Below are 19868 nucleotides of genomic sequence, written 5' to 3' on the forward strand. Positions count from 1 at the left end.
TGGCCTGCCTGGAAGGAAATTTCAAGGCTGCCCCTGAAATTCTAATTCTTTTATATCGTTAGGACTTTGGAAAATATTTTTTATGATACTTAATATTTTGAATAAATCTCTTTCAAATTTAAACCTAGAATTAGTACCTTTCTTTGTTTTTCCAGTGTATAATCTGAGTATTTCACATTTACTTTCTGTTTGATTCACTATTTTATTTATTTTGGATAGTACCAATTCAGAGGTAGTTTGACATTTGCTTTACTAATAGCTGTCTTTCAAAATGTTTGTCATTTCAGTTCTAAATGACTCTCTGAACTTAAACCAGGATCAAGACCATCAAGTGGCTTAGGCATAATTCTAATTGTACCCTGGTTAAACATGTACATTTTTCCATTCATTTTAGCCAGGGTCAGGGCTTCAGTGTTTTTTTTTAAATTAAAAAAAAAATTTTTTTTAGTGAGGAAATTCGGGTTGTGACTTGCCCAGGGTCACACAGCTAGTAAGTGTTAAGTGTCTGAGGTTGGATTTGAACTCAGGTACTCCTGACTCCAGGGCCGGTGCTCTATCCACTGCGCCACCTAGCTGCCCCTTAAATTGTTTTTTTTTAAATTATCAAGTCAATTAGTTTAGCTTAAAATGAACTGTTTATTTAGGTCTTTTCAATTTAAAAGCAAAGTCTTCATGCCTAGTCTCATTAACTAGTATTTGGACTTCTCACCAGCAGTTATAGTCTATGGAATGGGAAAATTTAACCTTGAAAAATGATGCTTTTTGCTGTTTCACGAGGTTGTCTTCAAAAAAGTCCCACAGTAATAGAAAATAGTAGGTTATCTTACCACTATCACCATTATTTATTTTTTTGTAGCAGGTATAACTGAACCAGCCAGATTTGAAGCATTATTCTCCTTATTTTTGGAATTCAAAATATGATTCTTTGACATTGTTTTTTTATACAGCATTCCAACTACTTATCTTCATTGTTTCTAGCACACAATGTCAGGAACAAAGGTGTTTTTTTCTTTTTCTTTTTTTTCTTCTTTGTAGAATGGTAAAATTTGCAAGGTTCATTTATTTTCAGCACTTAATTGGGATTAAATGTTATATGGATTTGGGTTTCACCTTGACATATCTGATTCTTCTTAATTTGTGGGAAAAAACATTTTATATATACATATACACATATGTATATATATGTGCACATGCATACCCATCCCCTTCACCCCCCCATACCATCTCTGCCAGATGCAAAAATGAAATCTGATGCAGACTACTTCTTCAAGGTGCTTTGGCTCATATATTATTTGCCTGCTTTATCATTTCTTCTATCAGTTTGTTTACATCATGTCTGTTTAACAAGTTACCACTTATATGTTTTCTGAATAGAGATCCTTCGGAAGGTTCCCATAGACAAAAGCGTTCCCCCAGTCCTGCAGATCATTCTGGCAGTAATTCTTCCCCTTCCAGGGAATATTCACCCCCTGCTGCAAAGAGACGACAAGCTTCTCGGGCTCCAACAAAATCATCGACTCAAAAGCATTCTTTTTCTCCATCTCGCAGGTGGGAGAACATAGGCTTGTATAGGGATGTACGATCTAGCATCAGAAATTTGTCTAATTTTAACAAGAAGAATTCTCTTATAGAAAGTAAAGGAGCTTGGATAGCTACAATGTGTGGTGCTTTTAGTCATCTATCATAACAGATGGTATTAAGAAATTTTGGTTAGTCTTCATAATCCATTTACGCATACTTTTTATGTGATTTGTGTTGACGTTGCATAAACATTTTCAGAGAAACAATTTGTGGAGGAAGATTGGTAAGTGTTAGCTACTTTTTGGGGTGAGAAATTTTGTTTTATCAAATTGGTTCATGGACTAGAGAAGCTTTTCTCCCTCCCCTTTTCCTTTTGATCATTTGCAGATTTTCTTCCAAAATGAAACAATCTATTTTGAAGTGGGGCTGCATTTAAAAATAAACAGGCAAACTAGCAACACTGTTTTTGATTGGTGTTTGGTCAAGCTAGACCCTAATGGCTATATGTCAAGATATACTTATAGTCTACAAATTTGAGTTTTGTAGTTTTTCCCTCTTTTGGTTCAGTAAAACTGTTTTCTTTTTCCTTAAAATTTTGACTTCTGGTCCAAATTTTTGTTTGGTATTGAATTTGATTATTTTTACCCTAGTTAAAAAAGAGAATATGGTTTGTTTTTTTGGTTAGCGTGACATTTTGTTAGTTTTGATCACTGTCTTATAAATGTACCCAAAGCCAGTTCCTTTTAAGGGAGGTGGTTGAATCAAAGACTTGCAAAATAAAAACAAAAGCTATATAAGCTCTGTGTGTGTGTGTGTGTGTGTGTGTGTGTGTGTGTGAGAGAGAGAGAGAGAGAGAGAGAGAGAGAGAGAGAGATATGACTCAGGTCTGATCCAAGTACATATGTACAATTTAGCCTCCCCGTGCTTGGTGGTGTTATCTAGGACATGGAATAAATCATAATTCCAGGCTCAGACTGCTCAGATCATTATTGCCTGTGACTTTTCTGGCTGGAGACCATATGGGTTTTGAAGTCTTGGTCTCTGCCCTTTAGCAATATGCTCCCTACCCCCCCCCCCCCCTGCCCTCCACACACATATGCTTTCAAATGCTTCTCCTGTCTGGTTTTGGGGAATTTTTTTCTCTTGGTTTTATAGACTTATTTTGCTGAATTTTATAGGAAATTTCAAAATTCCATCTCTAATACTACTCTCAAAAAATTTTGACAGCTCAAGAATGATTGATTAATAGAACAAAATGTGGGTTTGGTTATAGATGGGACCCTAATTTGAACACATTTATCATCTGACTAGTAAAGTAATAAGAATGTGTTTTTCTTCATTGGGTTACATTAGTGTAGAAGGGATGCTTTTGTAACATTTTTAATGCATAGCAGTCACACTTTGAAAGTCACCTGTTTCTGCGCTAGGATCTGTGACAATCTGCAAAGGTATCTGCAAAGGTCTCTGCAAAGGTAAATGAGACACTGACCAAACTAGAAGTTAAGGGAATAATTAGAAAAAAAATTAAAGTAGATAGGGAAGATATCTTGTTGACATACAACATGAGTCATTGAATTCTTCACTGGATCAGTTTGTGTTTAAAAGATTTAGAATTTGGTTCCTATAAAACAGATTAATTGGGAAAAAATGAGCATGAATAATTCTGTGAAGATTATGCCATTTATTTTGTTTTTTTATTTTTTAAAATTTATTTTATTTTATTTTTTTGCGGGACAATGGGCGTTAAGTGACTTGCCCAGGGTCACACAGCTAGTATGTGTCAAGTGTCTTGAGGCCGGATTTGAACCCAAGTACTCCTGAATCCAGGGCCGGTGCTTTATCCACTGCACCACCTATGCCATTTATTTTGAATGCTGAAGAATAACAGATTTGATGTTTGTTCTCATCTTTTGAGAGATTTTGCCTGGAGTCAACAAAATGGTGGGATTTTTTTTGTTTTTTGTTTTTTTAGTGAGGCAGTTGGGGTTAAGTGACTTGCCCAGGGTCACACAGCTAGTAAGTGTTAAGTATCTAAGGCTGGATTTGAACTCAGGTACTCCTGAGTCCAGGGCTGGTGCTCTATCCACTGCGCCATCTAGCTGCCCCCAAAATGGTGTTTTTGAAGAAAATAATAACTGGTAATGAAACATGAACTTTCCTGTATAAACTTGAAATATGGTATGAGACTGTGGTGGGAAAATAGAACATTTACCAAACCCTGTAACAGTGTGCATATCAAATCAAAACTGAAGACGATTAATTTTTTTTTTAAATTTCAGTGGAGTTTTTTTTACAGATCTCATACTACCAGGTCTCATGGAACTTTGTAGACCTTGAGATTTTTGGTGATTGACTTCTTTACCATGACAACATATGATTGGCAAATAAGAGAGGCTTGTGTAGGAAGTTTGAAGCCCTTGAAAAATTCTTGGTGGTAGGCTTCTTTAGCATGATAGCATTCCAGCTCGTATACTTTCTATAAAACATTTTTTTGAACAAGAATGTTATTATCCAGCTTGATGTTTTTGTTATTCATGAGAGAATTGCTCCTTGTTTATTGTGGGCTTTTTGTAAAAACTAAACTAAGCCTCAAAGGTAGAAGATTTTGAGGACATTTGAAAGAATGTACTACAGACTGTGAAGGCAGTTTCAGAATTGTTTTAGGCTTTATCAGGGTTGTTGTAATATGCATTTGGTCCCCCCACCCCAAAAATAACTACTTTGAAGTGAACAACATATTATTTGGATTTTTAAATTCTGAGGTTTGTTTAGAAAGACACTGAAAATCTCATTGCTTTATAGTTAACATTAACATATCTCTGAGTATATTTGTGTTTGTAAGGAAGAGTTTTTCAAGCAAGTATATTTAATTTTTAATGGTCTCCTTATAGGGGATTAGTTGGGGTTTTTAAGTATTTTCATGTAAATACCATAGAAGAAAGAATGGACAGTTTTCTTATCAGTGTTATTCATGTTACAGTTTGAATCCAAATCAAATGTTTAAGTAGAATCCTAGGTTAGATGTCCCCAGAAATAGAAGAACGTGTTCATCATATCCTTACTCTTGCCCTTGGACACTGACCTCCCTCTACCCCTATCTATACTCACTCAGCTGGAGAGAACCCTGAAATCTTCCATTTCTACTGAAATCTTCCATTTCTACCGTTAGGCTCACTTCCTCTTTCTTAATGGTGGTGGGTCACTCCTGGGACAGACACACTGATACATCCTAAGGATTCCCGATCCTTGGCATCTGCCTTATAGCTGAACCTTTAGGACCTCTGGCTCTTTCGACCTACCCTGCACCTGAAATTGTCCATGCATTGTCTTCCACTATTAGGAATGAGTTCTTCAAGAAAAGGAGCAGTTTTTTCTGTTTGTATTCCCACTGTTTAGCACAGTTCTTGTTATATAGTAAGCACTTAATAAGTGCTCATTCATTCATTCATACGTTCATTCACCATTTGCAGTATGGACAAATGCAGATATGCCAAAATATCTAGGAGTCTTTGGTGTGCCTTTTAGGGTTGTTAGCTATCTGTTAACCGTGTTGGTGTATGCTAAGAAGAAAATACATGTAGGTACTAGGGAACTCATCGTGTGCTGGTCTGCGGGCCGGAGGCAGTCAGTGTGAGATGCAGACAGTGTCCATTACTGTTCTTTTTCTGATCCATACCAGGTAACCTTTATTCTAGCTGTCTTTGCTGAGGTGTTGGTAATAGTACATATATAGTAGCAGTTTTCTCCTCCCCATGTCTTCTTTCAGCTTTTATAGCCACTTTTCCTTGAGGTTATGGCTATTAGCAGTACATACTGCACTTATCAAGTAGTTCTCACTATTGCCCATGTCCCTTACTCCCTGATCAATATTTGTGTCCGTTCCCGTGAATAATACTAAGCAAGCATGAGACTCTTGTTTGGGGTTGAGCTTTGTACTCCCACTGGAGAATCCCTCCTGGAGTTGGGAAGGTTATTACTAGCTAAGTCCTGAAAGAGGATACAGAATTTTCTGCCCAGAGCTGCCATGTTAAACTGCTTTATTTTTCCTGCTTATAGTAGAATTGAAAAATCAGTTTCATGATCCTAGAAGTCTACTTAACTAAATTTTTACATCTCATCTGCTTTTTGTATATTATCAGTTTTTATATCCAGTTTATGTTTAACGAAGGTTTTTTCTGTTAAATTAAAAATAAAGAAGTTGTTTTGATGTCTATATCTATCTATATCTACATCTATATATTTTTACCCCCCCCCCCCCCCATAGGTCGGCTTCCCCAGCAGGACAGCGTCATTCTCCCTTATCTTCCAGGCATCACTCATCTTCGTCACAATCAGGGTCATCCATTCAACGACATTCTCCTTCTCCTCGTCGAAAACGAACTCCTTCCCCAGCCTATCAGAGGACAGCCTCTCCACCAGTGAGGCGCTCTCCTTCTCCTTACCCTCCGCGGTCCTCAACTTCTCCTCAGAGAAAGAGAAGTCCATCACGACATCGATCTCCAGGGCGTGAAAAAGGAAGGCATGATCATGAGCGGACCTCACAGTCACATGATCGACGCCATGAAAGGAGGGAGGGTAAGCACATTATAGTTCCTAGTTTGTAGATGTAAAATTTATAACAAATTACATTGTACCTTCAAATTGTTTTGTTATAACAGAGTCCTTAGACTATTTGTAGTAAGTTTTCTGTAGTAGACTCAGGCCTTATCCTGCTACTGTATCATATGTATTGAGAAAGTATGAAGTTTAGACTGCAGCAAGAAGGCCCACAGAGATAAGAGATTTGTCCACGCAAATATTTTTGTCTCTGCAAAGCTGAGCTTCAGACTCAGTTTTTTGGACTACAAATCCAATGTTCTTTCTGTAAATCTTATCAAGGAAGTGTAGTGTTTCAGTTTTTGTTTCCCATCCTCTGTTATTTTTTTCCTCTCAACTCCTTAAAGTGATTCCATGCTATCAGGCAGCTGTGGACTTTCAGAACTCAACTGGTTCTGTTCACTCTTTTATTCTCTCCCATATACTTGTAAAGAGTATAGGTCTTGAGACTATGGGGGACTCTAAGGATTTTTTCAGCTATATATCTGTACATTTTATATCAGACAATTCCCCTTAAAAATGATTAATTCTTTTTTTTTTTTTAACTGAGGCAATTGGGGTTAAGTGACTTGCCCAGGGTCACACAGCTAGTAAGTGTTAAGTGTCTGAGGCCGGATTTGAACTCAAGTACTCCTGAATCCAGGGCCGATGCTCTAACCACTGCACCACCTAACTACCCCCCAAATCATTAATTCTTGTAATTATTGTGATCAAATGAGATACTTATAAAAATGCTTAGCATAGTGCCTGGCACATATTAGGTGTGATATAAATGCTTATTCCTTTTTTCATATACACAATATGTCCCAAACTTGATTTTTTAAACAGATACTATGGTCTGCTGCCACTGTGCATTATAACAATAGGCTTGCTTTTAAATAAGGCTTTTATAAATAAGGTGAATATCTAGTCATGCTGTTTAAAAGGAATATTGCCTTTGATTCTGTGAAAAATTAGAAAATGCTGTGATTATAGATTGCAGATTAAGTAGGGTACCTTTAGATATTTCAAGAATAAAGAGGGATGTGAGAGTGGCTTCATGCCATGCAGGATGCCACCCAGATACCCCATTCTTTTAATAAGTCTCAGAAAAGAGAAACTAGTATTAGAGAAGGGAGATCGTTTATTAAAATAAAAATAATTGGTAGGTGAAATTAAAATTGATTTGATTTGGACCTTAGAGGACATGATGAAAGAGTAGGCTTTTGGAGATAGGGAATTCTGTGAAAAAGGAAAAAATTAATCCTTCCCCTTCTTCCAAGAAAAATTCATTCATGCCCCCTATCCAGATGAAACTCTTCATTCTATATTGGATGTTGACCAGCTATAAACTTAAAGAATTCCTCTTAAGATTTGGAGTTTCTGTTTTCTGTATTTCAGGTCTGTTAGCATATTCAAATAGCCCACCCCATTGCTCATTATTCCTTCTTATAATCTTAGATCTTCAAAAAGATTAATTCCATGTTTATATAGATTTTGGCTGCTCATGTATCTTTCATTTATAGCATTGTTATTTGAAAATAACTCGCATTTTTTTTTTAAATAGAACTCTAAGAGCTGCTTCTAGAATATGCAATATCCAGCATTTGTGGAAGGGAATAGTATTTTGAAGTATTTTTATAGTTTCTACCACACTGGAAATACTTGTTAAAATTAATAGGGTAATTGAATTTGATTTTCAAAATTCTTTTATAGAGACCAGAGGCAAAAGGGATAATAGAGAGAAAGAACCTAGAGAAGAACGAGAGTATGAGCAGGACCAGAACTCTTCCAGAGACCATAGAGATGATAGAGAATCTCGAGAGGGCCGAGATCGGAGAGAAACCAGGGATACTAGAGACCGAAGGGACTTGAAAGAATCCAGAGATACCCGAGACTCCAGAGATACAAGAGATTACAGTAGAGATAACAAAGATAACCGTGACCAGAGGGACTCACGTTCTACAAGAGAAACTCATGATTATAGGGACCGTGAAAGTCGAGATACCCACCGGAAGGAAGACACATATCAAGAAGACTCTCGAAGTTATGGAAGAAATCATGGTAGAGAAGAGAGTTCTCGAACTGAAACGAGGAATGATTCTAGAAATGAATCTCGAAATGAAAGTAGGAGTGACCGGACGGGCAGAAGTAGAGGCAGAGGTCCAGAATTACCTGAAAAGGGTACTGTATAGATCTTATTTTATCTTAATTCATCTTATTTATTTAAGGATAACTACATTTCATCTGTTTTTTCTAAATTCAAGTTTCTTATAAATGCCATTTTTGTTATGGATGATTTTTTGATCATTATTATGGCATTATACCAGTATACTGTATTCAGAAAAGTTTAATTGATCCCTCCCTTCCTCCCCCCACCCCAAACACCCACAGACAAAAAAGAAAAAACACGAATATGAGCTGGAGGGAGAGGAGGCACTTGATCAATCCCATTTTTATTGGATTCATTAGAAAGTCATCAGTTATGATTAGTTCAAAGTGTCAAAGGCAATGTCAGGAAGCATGCAGATGCACACATAAACATACAGATAAATCAAGAGGAAATGAAATCTTTAATAGAAAAATTTTATATAACTGGAATTTAAATTTAATGTGGTTAAAATGATGTATGAAAAATGAGTGAAACAAGAATGGGTCAGCTGAATTTACCACTATATTTATGCCTTTCTAAATAATCAAATTGTCTCTCTAACCCCCTGGGCATTATCTCCCCCAGGCCTGCCTTCCCTCCTTTTTTTCACTTTTCTACTGAACTTCAACTTTCCATGAATTATGATTTCCTTCACTTTAAAACTGTTGGATCTGGATTAGTCCATGCCTTCTTTTTCCCCTGGTCCCCTGTCTCCCTTTTCTTTTTCATCACCAAAAGTTGTGCTCTAGGATACTCACAAGAATACTTGACACTGACATCCAGGTTTTGTTTCTGCTGCCCTTGGCGTATGTATTCTCCTAACATTTGATACCTTTTCCAACCCCTAAAATGTCCCCAAACATAAACTGGAATACTGATATTCAGCTGAATTTGTTCCTTTCCTAGGATTATTGGGCTATAGTCACATTATGTCTAGCACAGAGTGTATGCTTAACAAACAAACCTAATATAGGATCTTTTGTCCTGGCCTTCATATCTTTTTGCTTGTTTATCTGCTCCTGATTCGAGGGCCATTTCTTTAAGAAATTCTCTCCACTCTTCAGCCAATTAATTAAAATTCTTTTTTCCCTAAATCAAAATGCATTGGTTTGTGTGTGGGGAGGGTAGATCAAAATTTCAGTGGAATACATGCTATATCTCTATCTCTATCTCTATATATATCCTTAGAGCTTAAAACCGAACTAAAGCTTGGGATACCCAATGCATTAATTTTTCATTGTTGTACATAATAATAATAATAATAATTGACACAGTATAGTGCTTTAAGATTTGTAAAGCACTTTACAAATATTTTATTCTCATAGTAGGGAGGTGTGAGTACTATTATTATCATCCCAAATCAGCCAATGAGGGAAATGAAGCATACATAGTTAAGTCACTTGCCCAGGATCATACAGCTAATAAATTTCTGAGGCTGGATCTGAACTTAGGTCTTCCTGAGTTCATTAGGTCTAGCACACCAACCTAGCTGCTTCTACATTTATATTCTAATAGCGTTTATAATATATTTAATACAATTAGAATTTATTAATTTACAACATTAGTTATTGGTTGGGCTTTAAAAAACACATTATTTGTATTTATTATATATAGTGTATATGTTTTTTAAAGTATTTTATTATTTTCCAGTTACATGTAGAGATAGTTTTCAACTTTTTTTTTTGGTGAGTCCATTGGGGTTAAGTGACTTGCCCAAGGTCACACAGCTAGTAAGTATTAAGTGTCTGAGCCGGAATTTGAACTCAGGCCCTCCTGAATCCAAGGCCAGTGCTCTGTCTGCTGTGCCACCTAGCTGCCCCAGTGTATATGTTTTTAAAAGACCAAAAATAACTTTGGAAATCAACAAATCCCTGTTGTATAATGTATATTATAACTATTTTAAATTATAATGTAATTGTAGTATTGATTTACATTTTATTCAGAAATGTATACTAGTTCCTTACAACCACTTGGTTAATTCCCTTTCTAACCAGTCCCTGAATTTCTTTCCTGATTGGGTTTGCCTCTCCATTTTCCTTTTGGAAAGAGGCAAGATGACTTCTTATGGTTCCCATTGTCTCCTGTTCTCAGGACCTTGCCTCCTTACTCCCTGCCATCTCATATCCTTTTTACTTCCATTCCCCTAATGTGAACCTTGAGTAAAAGAGATGCTCTTACTTCTCTAGCACTCAAGTTTTCCCAGAATACTATCATTTTAACTTTTAGGATAAGTTAACTAGTTTTTTTAATTCCCTAATTTCTTTTGTTTGCTTTCTTTTCTGGTTTCCCCAACTAGATTATAAACTAAAGACATTGTCTTCTGGGTTTTTTTGTATCCTCTGTAATGCTTGATAGAGTTCTTTATGTAGTAGGTGCAACGATAATTTAGATTTCTGTTTTTGTTTTTGTTTTTTTGGGGGGTTTTTTTGGTGAGGCAATTGGGGTTAAGTGACTTGCCTAGGGTCACACAGCTAGTAAGTGTTAAGTGTCTGAGGCCGGATTTGAACTCAGGTCCTCCTGAATCCAGGGCCGGTGCTTTATCTACTGTACCATCTAGCTGCCCCCCTTAGATTTCTGTTCTTAAAGACATTATTACTGGTTTGTTTGATGACTAGTCTTACTTGATTTCTTTATTACTAGAACAAAGCAAACAATATCCCATCAGTGGCCAGAATTGTGACAGCCTTAATATTTAAAAACATTTTCAATTGGAAATAAGCAAAAAAAGACTGCTTAGGAAAAACCTATGCACTTCAGTTTGAAAGCTGCAACTCCATCTTTTCACTAAGATTCTTGTCTTACTGCTGTGTATAAAGGTATGCTTTAAAAAAAAAAAAAGATATAAAGTTTAGCATCAGCTGATGGGCAGTTGCCAGGTGGCTAGCAACTCCCAAAGGTATACTTCTGACTTAGAACAAAGTTGATTACCTTAATACATATTTTAGTTTTTTCTGAGTCGTAAATTACAAAGGACTGAAGGGAGCTGATAGAAATTGACACATGGATTCTTGGAAATAAACCTAGAGGAGGTCATTTCAAAATTCTGTTGCAGAGGGATTTACTGATGACCTTATTCATTGATGTGGTAGATGGCTAAGTATCTGGTATGATGCTTTGGACCCAGCTGGTACCCAGTACATGCTTTTGATGAACTGAAGGCCAAGTCAAGCAATATCATTTCCAGTCCTCTGCAGGGTGGGGTCAAGAATTTCCCCTAGGTTGGTGGGGATTCTGTGGTAGGCTGTTTGTTCTTTAGTAGCTAGCAGTTCCTGTACTAGCCTTACTTTTATTCCCAGGAGTTAGGGACATTAAGGTAGCGACTGCAATTTTCTTTCCCAGTATGTTTTTTGAAGGTGTTTTGGAAAGCCCAAGCTATCATATCTCTTAAGCTTTCCTTAGTCTATATTACAAGGAAATTTTTGATACATTGTCAATGATATTCTTTGATACCATTAGGACTTTCTGATACTGTCACGTTGCACTATCCCTAAAAAAAGTGAGTGGAAGGTATTCAGTTTCAGAAAGCACCTTTGAATGGTAGGCAGGGCTATAGTTGAGTGACTCTCAGGTCTTTGCTACCCCTATTCATTGAAGATTTCGTAGCCCTGGGTCTTGTAGAATTGAGCAGAGACTACATGTGATGATGATACTCTGGCTAAGCATTTTGAACTTTCATCAACATAGCTTAGCTGTAAACTGTATTTAGAACAAGGATATAGGGCATAATTTATTTTTTTCCCATAATTTCTTCTTATAGTATTCTCAAAGTTATCTTTGAGAGCAGGTGGCATTTACATGGTAATGAGAACTCTTATGTGGATATGTTTTTTACTTCATAATTGCACAAGCTGTATTTGTTTTTAGAGAGGGGAAAACATGTTGATTTGACATTCTATCTATTTAATGCCCTTTAGTTTACAAGTAGAGAAAACATTTTCTTGATACTGCAATCAGAGCAGGGCAGATTTAAAACTCTGTCCTTCAAAGTGGATTTGAAGAAATCTTTAGCCTGCTCAGAAGCTTGTGGATTTGGTAAACTGCATGATCACAGTCCTCACATACTTGAAGAGTTTTCAGGTGGAGAGGAATTATACTTTCCTAGCAAGTACAGCCATCCAAAAATGACATGTCAGGGTGGTGATTTCCACATATTTGGAGGCTGGATGACTGCTTTGCGGTGGTGAGGATTAATGCTTTGAATAGGGGCTGGACTGGATGATTAATTCTTCAGGTCCCTTTCAACAAGGTTTTAATGATTTACTGGGGTGCTTTATGGTGATCATTGTGAAGATGATGTTTTCCCAACACTATATCAAACAAAATAACTTATACATTTCTGTGAATATCTTTTGTTCAGGAAGTCGAGGAACAAGAGGATCTCAAGTTGATGGGCATGGTAGTAGTGGAAACTACCATGAAAGCTGGGACTCTCGAAGTGCATATCCTGAGAGAGACCGTTATGATGCCAGAGATCAAGCTAGGGATTCATCCTTTGAGAGAAGACACGGAGAAAGGGATCGACGTGACAACAGAGAGAGAGGTATAAAAACTTGTACAGATTAGTGCATGCATATTAAATTAGGCTAAGAGGAATTAATGACAAGCTTTTTTTTTAAATGAAAATTAACTGTTCAAAGAATCCTGCTTCTCACTAAGCACAGTGACACATGTTGATACATATACTTAGAACATTGTCTAACATTCTTCCATGATACTTTGTCTCAGGGTAAAGAGATTATGATGGAAATAGTTAGCTGCTGACATCCCCTAGACATACCTTTTAAGGAAAACCATCTTCTCTTTTCATTTCTATTTCCAAAACTACTCTTGCTTCCCTCAAGCTTGTTGGCTCCTGACCCAGTCACCAACTCAGGTAGCTTGCCTGCTATCTTGCCCTTTTTTGGCCACCCCAAATGATTGAAGGCAGAACACTTCAGGCCCAAGAACTGGGAGATAAGGAAGTCGGTGGGCTCTCTTGCTTGCCCTTCCCAGTTCATAGCTCTAGGTTACAATGCCTAAAAGGGGCCTTAAGGCCCACATGACCCTACAGGGTCTTAGATTGGACATCCCATCAGTCACCTACCAATGGGAATTGGGCAGAAAACCTTTTTTATTTAAAATTGTTCTTTCTAAAATGACATTGGGAAAGAAACAACTGGGGGAAATATGAGTAAGGTTTTTTTTTCCTTTTTGAGTGTCATGCCTTAAGCTTTGGTATATATTAAGCCACACAATCTTCTGTTAATGTAACAAAGATCCATAAAATGTTTTTTTTAAATTTTAATTCTTTTGCTATTAAAATTGATGCATTTAAGGACAGTTCTTTCAGCAAGCTTTTATTGTCTGTTCATGTTAATGTATTTAAATATTTCATATTTTGTGGGAAAGGTCTGTGTAACCTTGATTGGTTACTAAAGTAAGGAATGCTGAATGCTGTAACATAGTATGAAGTTTTATGGACCTGGGAAATTAATATTGATGCATTACTGTGGTCAGCATCAAATACGTAATAAATCTTGATATAGGTAATGATGGAGGGGAGAATATAAGTCTATAAGATGGAATTTAGAATAGAGAATTCATTCTCTTAGCAGAAAGACAGCTGAACTTTGTCCCTGGAGAGCTCTGTCCTCTATTCAGTCAGTGGGATAATTTTAGGTGTCATTTCATGAAAATTTTCAGTTTTTCATTCACAGAAATGAACACTAGATTAAATCAAAGGGGGGAAGCAAAAGAAAAATATAGATTTTTTTTCTTGGTAAAGATTTTGATATCTGTAACTTTGGCAATTATGTTTATAATTGCTATCTGTTCAAAAATTAAAAAAATTTAAAATGGGGTGTGTTCTGCCAGTATTTCTTTTTTTAAAAAAATTTTGTTCCCAAATGGGTGTGTGGTCTAGCTGTTATTTTTAGTTTATGAAGGTCTTTAAAGGCTTGATTCCAATCAGTAGGTTTCTTATTTATACAGGTTGGACTGAAACCTACATATTAAAAAAGACCAGACTAAAAAGGAACAAAACAAATTTCTATATTTCTATATCGAATTATGTTAAATGAACATTTTAGTATTTATCTCACATTTGGCATTAGCCAAGAAAATCTGGTGTTGGTGGCTCATTGTCAGATCTTTAAGCATTTTTTTTTGTTTTGTTCTTTTACTTATAAAAGTTTTTTCCCCAAATTTTATTATCATTTCTTACCAGAGTATGTAGAGTATAGGGCTTAATTAAAATCTTTTTTAGATTATAAACTTTTTTTGTGGTGGACACTGGCTTGCCAACAGTGTGCACTTGTTGAATATAGTCTGAGCACTTGATGAATATAGTTTGATTCCATAGAAAATAGCTCACTTGCCCTTCTGGCCTTAGTATGACTTCTTTGTGAATAACTTTGAAATTTCTAGGTCTAATTTATTAATCTGGTTTATAATCTTGTTTCCCCTTATAATCTAGCTCCCTAGCTATGGACTTGCTGCTTGTATTCATTTAATGAGTACATACTTCTTAAACATCTACTTTGATTAAGGTTCTTTTGAAGGGATATATAGAGATATAAAGGAGTTCCTATCCTCTAGAAACTTAGAAAGATTTTATATATATATATATATACACACACACACACAAACAACTTTATTGCAAAATAGTATCAGGTGCCTCAATACAGCATGTCCCAAAACTCTTAGTGCAGTTTTAAGTTTTAACAAGCTTTTTAAACTTAACACTACCCTAAGACATTCAGGATACCTTGTATGTGCAAATTGTTTGGCAAACCCTAAAGTGTGATACAAATGTTAACTGTTGTTATGAGAGCCATAAGAAAAGTATGCAATGTTTTCAGAGAAAGCTATTATTTATAGCTGAAGTGATCATGAAAGATCAGGGGAAAAAAAAATATATATATATATATATATATTTTAAACTACTTGCTCTCTTATCAGGGAGTTTCCAGCTATCACTATTTGTCTCTTCTTTCTTTGATTACTAACTGAATAATCTCCCCGATAGTTTCTCTGGATTCATTTTATTATTCCTTATCGGGCAAGTCCTGCTTCCATTTAAAAAAAAGGTCATTCTGAGCTTGATAACAATGAACATTAACCTTTCCATATAGAAAGAACAGAAAAATAAGTTTGTATATGGAACCATAAATAGTATGTACTTTTTAAAAAGTATATAATAAATTTAACACATTAGTTTCAAAGCTGTCTTGTTTGCATGCTTCCCTTTCAACTACCTTTTGTTCTTTAATGTAGATTTTTAAAAAAAATGCTTCATTGACACTCATTTCTTTTTTCTTTTATTTTTTTGACAATCGTCATCACTAGTTCCTGTATGCCCCTTCCCTCACCCCCAAAAAACAAAGCCAGCTCAACAAACTTCTCTTGTTACAAGTAAGCACAGCCAAGCAAAACAAATATGTACATTGGCTAAGTCCAAAAATGTATGTCTCATTTTGCACCTAGTCTGTTACCTCTTTAGGTGAGAAGCATGATATCATTGATTCTCTAGAGCAAAACTTTTTAAACTGTGGATTGTGACCCCATGTGGGATTGGGTCACAAGATTTTGTAATAGTAAAAGGTTATGTATATTCATTTTATATACATATATACCTGGGGTTGTGTAAAAATTTCTTGGACCAACAGGGGTCACAGTGGAAAAAGTTTAAGAAGCCCTGCTCTAGAGGTGTGGTTGGTCTTTATTTACAACGAACAGAATTCTTAAGTATTTCAAAGATATTTTTCTTTAAAATGTTGTAGGCATTGTATAAATTGTTCTGGTTCTGTTTATTTACTCTGCTTCTGCTTCTGTGAATCTTCCCAGGTTTCTCTAAATCCAGCCTTTTTATTATTTCTTGTGGTGCAATAAGAAAAATACTGCATTCATATACTATAATTTGTTCATCCATTCCCCAATCAGGGGATACCCTTTGGGTTTCTAGTTCTTTGCTACAACAAAAAACACTAATATGAATATTTTTGTACTGCTGGAGCAGTTCACAGGCCCACCAATAGTGTTCTGTTTTCCCATATTCTCTTTAACAACTATCACCATTTTGTATCATCTTTCGTAGGGTTCTACCAAGTATTTACCTTTGGTCCAAATAGACCTTTGAGCTAAGAATGGTTTTATGTTTAAAAATAATACTTTTTTTGTATTTTAAAATGTAAAAAACTATTCTTAGTTTGCTACCCTTACTAAAGTAGGCTGCAAGCTGGATTTGCTGACCCCCTGATCTTTATCAGTATGATGGACCGTCAAAATTATTTTAATTTTCATTTCTCTAATTGTAAGTGATAGTTATTGATAGTTTGCTTTTCTTCTTTTGAGAACTGCCTTTTTATAGCCATTTATCTATTGGAGAATGGCTTTTGGTCTTATATATTTAAGTTCTTTATATTAGACCCTTATTGGAGAAATTAACTAAAATGATTTTATTTCCCAATTAACTATTTCTCTTTTAATTTTAACTGTTGATTTTGTTTGTGCAAAAGCTTTAGAATTTTGTGTAATTGAAATTATTTGTTTTGTCTTCTGCAATTCTCTTTTGTTTGGTCAAGAATTCTTTACTATTCATAGTTGCCAAAGACATCTCTTTCTTTGCTCCTCTAATTTGTTTATGATGTGATTGTTTTACTTAGGTCATGTGTATCCATTTTGAGGTTATTTCAGTTTATCAGTATGAGCTATTGTTCTGAATGATTTCTACCAGGCTAATTAACAGTTTTCCCTACAGTTTTTGAATCCTTACTCCAGCAGCTGAGGTATTTAAGTTTATTGAAAACTATGGTACTGTGTCTGATGTGATCTGACCCCACTAGTTAATTTTTCTCTCTATATATTTTAAATAGTACCAAATAGTTTTTATGATTACATTTTTGTAGTTTAGTTTGAGATTTAGTACTTTGAATACTCTCACTGGAGAGCTTTGATCTTTTGTTCTTTTGGATGAAAATTATTTTAGCTGTATAAATGATTGGAATGTCACTGAATAAATAAATATTTAGGTAATGTTTAGATTTTAAAATTATTATTCAAATGGACCAACCATGAGCAGTTAATATATCACCAGTTTTTAAGGGCTAGTTGTATTTATGTAAAGAGTATTTTATAGTTGTAGTCACATAATTCCTTTCTTTTGTTTTGGTAGATGTCTCTGAAATAGATATTTTATATATTTTGTAATTATTTTGAATTGATTTTCTTTTTCTGTCCCTTTCTGCCCTGGGTTTTGTTGATAATATGCAGATATACAAATGACTTATGTGGATTATTTTATAACCTATTACTTTACTGGAGTTACTGTTTTTCTCTGCTTTTCTCTTTCTGCTTTGTCTCTTTCTGGTTTTAGGTATCAAGACCATATTTGTATCATTGAAGGAATTTGGTAGGATCCCATCTTTTCCTATTTTTTGCAAACAATTTGTGTAATATTGGAATTGTTCTTTAAATGTGTGATAGAATTCACTTGTAAATCCATCTGGTCTTGTGTTAACCCTCCCCCTTCCCCTTTGGGCAGCTGATTACTTTTCAGAATGTCTAGCTTCTTCCACTTTGGGAAGAGCCTCATTTGCTTAACTCCCAGGTGTTCAGTGTTTTTTTTTCCCCTTCTGTTTCACCTTTTTTCTGTCCTCCAACATCCTAATGTGTCAGGATACCACTTTTTCTCTTTGATTTCTCTTTTTTAAATTTTGTTTTCACATTTCAGCCTTTCCTCCCCTCCCTCCCCACCCCCAGCTCCCCTTTTAAAGGAATATTTCATTCTCCCTTATAACCTGGAGAGGTAGATAGATGTTCTTGGAGCTCATCTTCTCTAGGAAGGAGACTAGACAAAACTTGGGGCATGAATAATCTTTTCTCTGTGACAAATATAAATGCCACACATTCTTTTATGATCCCTGCAAAATTCTTATTGCTTCCCATACTTAATGCATTTTTTTTCTTCATTTGTTGTAGTTGGTTCCCTGGATAATAGCTGGGGCAAATTACTTGTAGGGTCTTCAGTCCAGGATTTGGAACTCTCCCTTTCCACCCTACTCTATACTGTTAGTACCTTAGTTCAGTCTTGCTAACCATTTACAAATGTGTCTTTCTTATCTTGTACAAATTGCCCCATCTTATCAACTATTACGATCTTCTCTTTTAGTTCTTCTTTTCCTACTTCATTTCCTGTTCCTATTTGAGTTCTCTTGCTTCTCCTTCTGTTCATCTTTTTTCCCCTTTGGTCCCTTCACCTTTTTTTTTTCCCTGCTGTTCTTCACTCCCTTAGGTCCTTTATCTTCAATCCTAAATCACCAGTTACCTATTGGGCATTTTGAACTGGGTACCCTAGTGGCAGCTTAAATTCAGCTTATCCAAAACTAAACTCATTATCTTCCTCTCTCCCTTCCCCCAAACTCCTTTTTACCAAGTTTCTTCCGAACCTGTTTCTTTTGCAGGCACCACTATCCTCCCTGTTGCTCAGGTTTATCATCTTGAAATCCTGGACTCCTCATTCTCTCTCACCCCTTATATTTAGTCACTTGCCAAATCCTGTCATTTTTACCTTCGTAACATTTCTTGTATGCAACTCTTTCTTTCCATTCCTGCAGCTCTACCATCTTAGTTGAGGCCTTTATCATCTTTCTTTTAGATTGTTAAAATAGCCTTCTATTTAATCTTCCTATCACAAGTCTCACCACTCCAGTCTTTTCTACATGTGGTTGCCAAAGCAATTTTCTGACCATGTGACTCCTATTCAGTCAACTCCAGTGGCTTTCTATTGCTTCTAGTATAAAATACTCCTATGTTTAGAGATTTTAGGGCTCTACACAACTTGGCTGCAACCTATCTTTTCAGCCTCCTTTGGACATTCATCCTTCTCATACTTCTGCAGTCTGACCACATTGACCTTTTCTCTGTTCTTCATACACAGGACTTGTCTCTCGTCTATACCCCGATGCATTGGCCATTCTCTGTTCTTGGAATGCACTCCCCCCTTAATCCTTTCCTCAGAGAGTCCATCTCTCACTTTAAGATACAGTTCATACACCATCTTCTATGTGAAGATGAAAATTTCCCGAACCCCCCTATGCTAGTGCCTTTCCTCCTAAATTTCCTTGTGTTTCATTACTTTGTATTGATGCTTCATGTGTTTTCTATTTGTATTTGTTGTCTTCCCCAAGAGAATGTAAAATCCTTGCCAGCAGGGTTTGCTGCACTCTTTTGTACTGATATCCCCAGAACCTAGCACAATGCCTTACCTATGTGGGCACTTCAAAAATACTTGATCGATCTTGAGTCCTTTTCCTCCTTTAGCTGAAATTCTTTTGTTCTTCCTTCAGAAAGTGATATTTTTTCCGTTAGAATGTGAGCTCCTGGGGCAGCTAGATGGCACAGTGGTTAAAGCGCTGGCCCTGGATTCAGGAGTACCTGAGTTCAAATCCAGCCTCAGACACTTAACACTTACTAGCTGTGTGACCCTGGGCAAGTCACTTAACCCCCATTGCCCCACAAAAAAAAAAAAAGGAAATGATTTAAAGATATAAAAATAAAAAGAATGTGAGCTCCTTGTGAACAGGGACTCTTCTTTTTCTCTCTGTATCCTCCACACTTAACATAGTGTTTTTTCATATAGTAA

General features: G+C 35.9%; 1 protein-coding gene across 7 annotated transcripts in view; it reads left to right on the forward strand.

Annotated features, from left to right (window-relative positions):
- The window catches only part of ZC3H13 (zinc finger CCCH-type containing 13), an 81136-nt gene that overhangs the window by 36162 nt on the left and 25106 nt on the right, over positions 1-19868 (forward strand). For all 7 annotated transcript variants that reach the window (XM_043993038.1, XM_043993037.1, XM_043993039.1 and 4 more), the window contains exons 9-11: positions 5786-6096; positions 7813-8280; positions 12606-12788. In XM_043993038.1, coding sequence (XP_043848973.1) covers positions 5786-6096; positions 7813-8280; positions 12606-12788 — 962 coding nt within the window. The remainder of the gene's footprint in view (positions 1-5785; positions 6097-7812; positions 8281-12605; positions 12789-19868) is intronic.

Source organism: Dromiciops gliroides, chromosome 3 (assembly GCF_019393635.1).
Source record: "Dromiciops gliroides isolate mDroGli1 chromosome 3, mDroGli1.pri, whole genome shotgun sequence".
NCBI lineage: Eukaryota > Metazoa > Chordata > Mammalia > Microbiotheria > Microbiotheriidae > Dromiciops > Dromiciops gliroides.